The sequence below is a fragment of the Physeter macrocephalus genome, chromosome 13, assembly GCF_002837175.3.
Source record: "Physeter macrocephalus isolate SW-GA chromosome 13, ASM283717v5, whole genome shotgun sequence".
Lineage (NCBI taxonomy): Eukaryota > Metazoa > Chordata > Mammalia > Artiodactyla > Physeteridae > Physeter > Physeter macrocephalus.
Window position 1 is genome coordinate 21,381,271 of NC_041226.1, and position 4,749 is coordinate 21,386,019.

Consider the following 4,749-nt stretch of genomic DNA (forward strand, 5'->3'; position numbering starts at 1 on the left):
AGGGGAGAGGCCGCGACAGAGGGAGGCCCGCGTACCACAAAAAAAAAAAAAAAAAAAAAAAAAAAAAAAAAAAAAGATGGAGAGCCTGGGAAGGTAGGGTCAGTACTGACTCCTACATTCGGGGCTTCAGCAGCTAGGGGGTTGCTGAGATGGGGAAAACCAGGCAGCAGCAGATTTGGGGGGAAAAAAATCAGTGTCTATTTTGGATATATCAGGTTGTGATGCCCCCTGGACAAACGTCAAATAAGCAGTAAGATACGCTAGCCCAGAGTTCAGGGGAGGTCAGGAATAGAGATCCATGTGGGAGCCGCCTATGCATAACGATGGTGTTTAAAGCCCTGGAACTTTATGAGGACCAAAGTCTCAGGCTCACTGCAGTGTGCCCATGGATTTCACCCTTCTTTTAGGGTCAGTGCCCAAGGAGACACCTCCATCTCTAAAGCTTCCCCCCGCCAACCTTGCTTTGGCTGTTAAAGGCTGTTTAGAGCTTTACAACGTGAAGGACAGTGGAGAACATTAGGAAGACACGTGCTGGGCCTGTAATTAGTGACAAGAGCGCTTCTCATTTGTGTGGCTCTCGACATTGTAATCACTACCTAATTTACTAAAGCTAGAAACGGAGCTGAAAAGTGAGCGGACCATTTTAAAGACAGAGTCTAGGTTTGTAGTGTGGTCTTTAGATATTATAAGCTAATCATAAATTCGTATTGCTGTTATAATCTAAGTAAGTATTACAAGCTCACGTAAAGTATACAAAACCAAAGGTTTTAGTGCTATTGCTTCTCAGTTTCACATGCCACTTGCCTACTTTGTTGAAATACAAACACAAACTAAATAAAAATAAGAAACTATGACAAACGTAGGGTGGATATCTAGTGGGAAGCAGCCGCATAGCACAGGGAGATCAGCTCGGTGCTTTGTGACCACCTAGAGGGGTGGGATAGGGAGGGTGGGAGGGAGACACAAGAGGGAGGAGATATGGGGATATATGTATATGTATAACTGATTCACTTTGTTATATAGCAGAAACTAACACACCGTTGTAAAGCAATTATACTCCAATAAAGATGTTATAAAAAAAAGTCCACCCATAGGCTGCATGTGTAAATCCTATGAGGAATCAAAAAAGATTTTAAAAAAAAAAAAAAAAGAAACTATGACAATGTGTCTTTACTTCCAGATGGCATTCCCATTTTGAGTTTGACATTTAATTTTATTGGAATACTGCATGGATGTTTTACATTTTTACCTGTTTTTTTATCAGCAGTATCCTCATACGACTTTATCCTGGTATAAAAATAATATTTTTATGCTTTGAAATCCCTTTCCTATCCCAATGTCCTATCCCTTACGTTTGCTTCTAGTTTTATGGCCGATTCATTTATCAATTTTTTTTCCTTTTTAATCCAAGCGGAATTTACTGTGTTGTATAGGGCGAAGTGCAAACTTTATTTCTTGTTTCTTTGCTTCCTTCAAAGGATTTGGAGTTAAAAATATGCTCGAGCCCTTGTTTATCATGAATGATTCTTGCTCATTGCAGGTAAGCTCCCCAACCCTCTAGCTGACCAGGTGGTGAGTTCAAGGTCCTAATCCAACAGCACAAGGGAATTCACACCAGCCCTGAGCCTCGAAGATGGTGTCACAGTCTGTGGGCTGGCAGAACTCTCCTGTGGACCCCTGGGAAGGAATCAGCAATGACCCTGGCGACACTGATGGTTTGCCCAGCCTCCTGGACACGGACCACCTCTCCCGCGCATCGAACATCAGGTTTACGAGGCACAGAGCTGCCTGGCTTAACCCCCAGTGTGTGTAGCAACCGCTGCAGGACTCGCCCCCGCCAGGTGCCAGCAGTGGAGAACAGAGAGAGCCGTGTTGCCCGGGACGCCGCCTCTCCCTCGGGCCCTTCACCGTTATCTCTTGGGGACTCGGTGGCGGAGACATCATTGTCGAAGGGCACTGTGGACTCCATGGGCAGCTCCTCTGCCCGGGGCTCAGCCGAAAAAGGCAATGACTTCCCTCTTACCTCAAAGGAAGAACGGGCAGTGCTCCCAGGACGCTGTCCTTGGACGGCTCTGTTCACAAGCTCCAAGACTGATGTGGCTGCGCCCCTGTGTCGTGAGGCTGACAATGCTTTGTTCAAGCCTTCCCAGCTGACAGCTTCCACCGATGCAGGTAACTCTGGTGGGAACTGCCCTCCTTCCTGTCTGTTCTCACACCAGCTCTGCCCGGGGGCTGGGGCCAGGTGTTCCTCGCAAGGGAAAAGCTCCTGGGTTTCCACTTTGCCCACGATCCAGGGCATGGGCTCAGTTCGTGCTGTCTTTGGCCCAGCACAATGGGTCACGATGGGCGGAGTCAAGGATCCCCCTTCTCCTTCGACTGCAGGGAAATGTCATCTTAGCTCAACTTAGTTGATAATCAGTGTCACCTGCCATCTTGGAGCAGGTATGTGCCCTGCAGGAGAACACCGGAAGTGCTCTGCATTCAGTGTGGTGATGGAAGGTGGTCCAGACAGAGTGGGCTTCAGTTCACTCCAGTGCTGAGGTAGGAGAGGAACTCGCCTCCCCTGTTAGATTTACCTGGACAGGGTGTGGCTAGAAAAAAAGTAAGACTCAAAAACAGTAACCACAATTCCTCCAAACTGGAGAAAACCTTTTTCTGTTAAAACCAGGGCTATGAGGTCACACACATATGCCTAAAATACTGAAATTCCTAAAATGAGATAATCCATACCAAACGCCACTCAGGAGTCAATAAAGTAGCAATTCTTGTTAGAATTTGTGGCATGCTTAGTTTATTTTTAAATATTCATTATGCTATATTCACACTTTGCATTAACGTGTATTTCTGTTGGAATCCTAGTTCAAATAGTCAATGAAGTTTTTTCTTTTCAAAACAGTTCTAAAAGCTGCCTGCTTTGTATATTTGTGTGTGTGTGTGTGTGTGTGTGTGTGTGTGTGTGTGTGTGTACTTATTTCTCACTAGCAGGAACCTGTCCTCCCCCTTTCCTAAAATACGGGGTTTATTTGTTCTATTGAAACTTTTGAAAAGTCAAAGATGGTGACAATCTTTAACATATTATTAATAGTTTAAGAAGAGCAGATTTTGGACAATGTTTCAGTGGGCTAACTTTGAGTTGAGAACCAAATTTGAGCAAAATGGCACAGTCTGATTATAGGCCTTTTTTCTCTTTTCGCTCACCTGGCCGGATAGGTCTCAGGAAAAGAGTGACTTGTAAATCCACTGGTTGAAAGGTGAGAAATTAGTTTCCTACTAGGTTGTCTCAGGGGAGAGTGAGGAGAAAACAGAGAAAATTGAAAGCCCTCTCTCCCGCAGGCCACCACCACGACAACTTATAAAGTGACGGAAGATGACCTGTAGGGCCTAGTGTACCCCTGCCCCAAATCATTTTTTGTATTCCTCTACAGGAAGTGGTTCTGCAATTTCAAATTGTCCTTTCTCCAAGAAAGAAAACAGGCACCCCAGCCGCTTTGTCCAAAAACAGTGACTCCCAGCAATCTCTCTAAGTACCTTTAAAAACCACTCTGTCTTTTGAGAGTATCTCTTAAACTTGGCAAGGAGATTCATTCCATGGGCTTAAGGAAAAGAAGTCCCGAGTGAGATGGTTCCTTCTTTCTTTGATATGGGGGCAGCAATGGGGAGAGCAGGCATTTGCCACAAGGCCTGGGATTTTCCTGGATCTGCTGCCTCTCAAATGGCAGCAGCAGGGTTTTCCTTTCTTAGATTATTTGGGAGGGAAAGACACCTGAGCCTGTCAGCATTTCCTGGGGCTGTAAGAAACAATTCCTTTTGTCTGCATAGGATCTACACGTTTACAAAGTGGTTTCACATTCCTTATCTCCTTCAGTTTCCTAATAAGGTAAGTATCCCAATAATAATAATTATCCCAATTCCAGGGATGAGGAAATTTTACTGCAGAGGCACAGCTGGTGAACGGGGTGGGGCTGCAACTGGAATCCACTGTCTGATTTTTCTCTGTGCTTTTTCCTCTATCCTCAGGGTTCCCAAACTATGACCTGTAGCCAAACCCCTCCAGACTCCTGATTTTACAAATACAGTTGTGTTTGTTTTGTCTATAGCTGCTTTCTCAGGACAGTGGCAGAGCTGAGTAGTAACTGCAACGGATGCTGTGTGGCCCTCAGATCCTACAATATTTACTACCTAGTCCTTTTCAGAAAAAGTTTGCCCACCCCAGATGGCTTCTGAAGCTAAGAGGTCCAAAGTTTTCCATGCAACAGTGGAGTTCTTGAAGACGAGGCAGAGGGGTTGGGGGGGGATCCTGCTTGCCTCTCTGTTTGCCACCCCGAGAGCTTTAAAGCCTTCAAAACATCTGTAGCAGTTTGTTCTGATTCACCAGGTTGGGACAACAGCACTTATGGCTCTTACAGAATTGTTTTGCCTTACAAGCTGCAATAAGATGTCACATGACAGGCCTCATTTTTGTCTTGGTGGTGTTCATTGCCAGTAATGGAGTGGCTTAATAAGGATGCAGAATGGATGAGTCAGTCGAATATATCCTCTGCAGCTTCTTCTTGTTTTTGACTGGAGGAAGAACGTTTTAGAGAAGCAGTGCTGACCTTTTTCAGATAGATTTTGTTTCTGTAAACAGGAAGTTTTAGGTCAGTGAGTTGGAGGAATAATCCCACAATTCTTTTTTTTTTTTTTTTTTTTTTTTTTTTTTTTTTTTTTTTTTTTTTTGCAGTACGCGGCCCTCTCACCGTTGTGCCCTCT

General features: G+C 44.8%; 1 protein-coding gene across 1 annotated transcript in view; it reads left to right on the forward strand.

The window, feature by feature from the left end:
* The window catches only part of RUBCNL (rubicon like autophagy enhancer), a 35,151-nt gene that overhangs the window by 3,689 nt on the left and 26,713 nt on the right, over positions 1-4,749 (forward strand). The window contains exon 2 of the mRNA XM_007102511.4: positions 1,897-2,172. Within this exon, the coding sequence (XP_007102573.2) occupies positions 1,897-2,172 (276 nt within the window). The remainder of the gene's footprint in view (positions 1-1,896; positions 2,173-4,749) is intronic.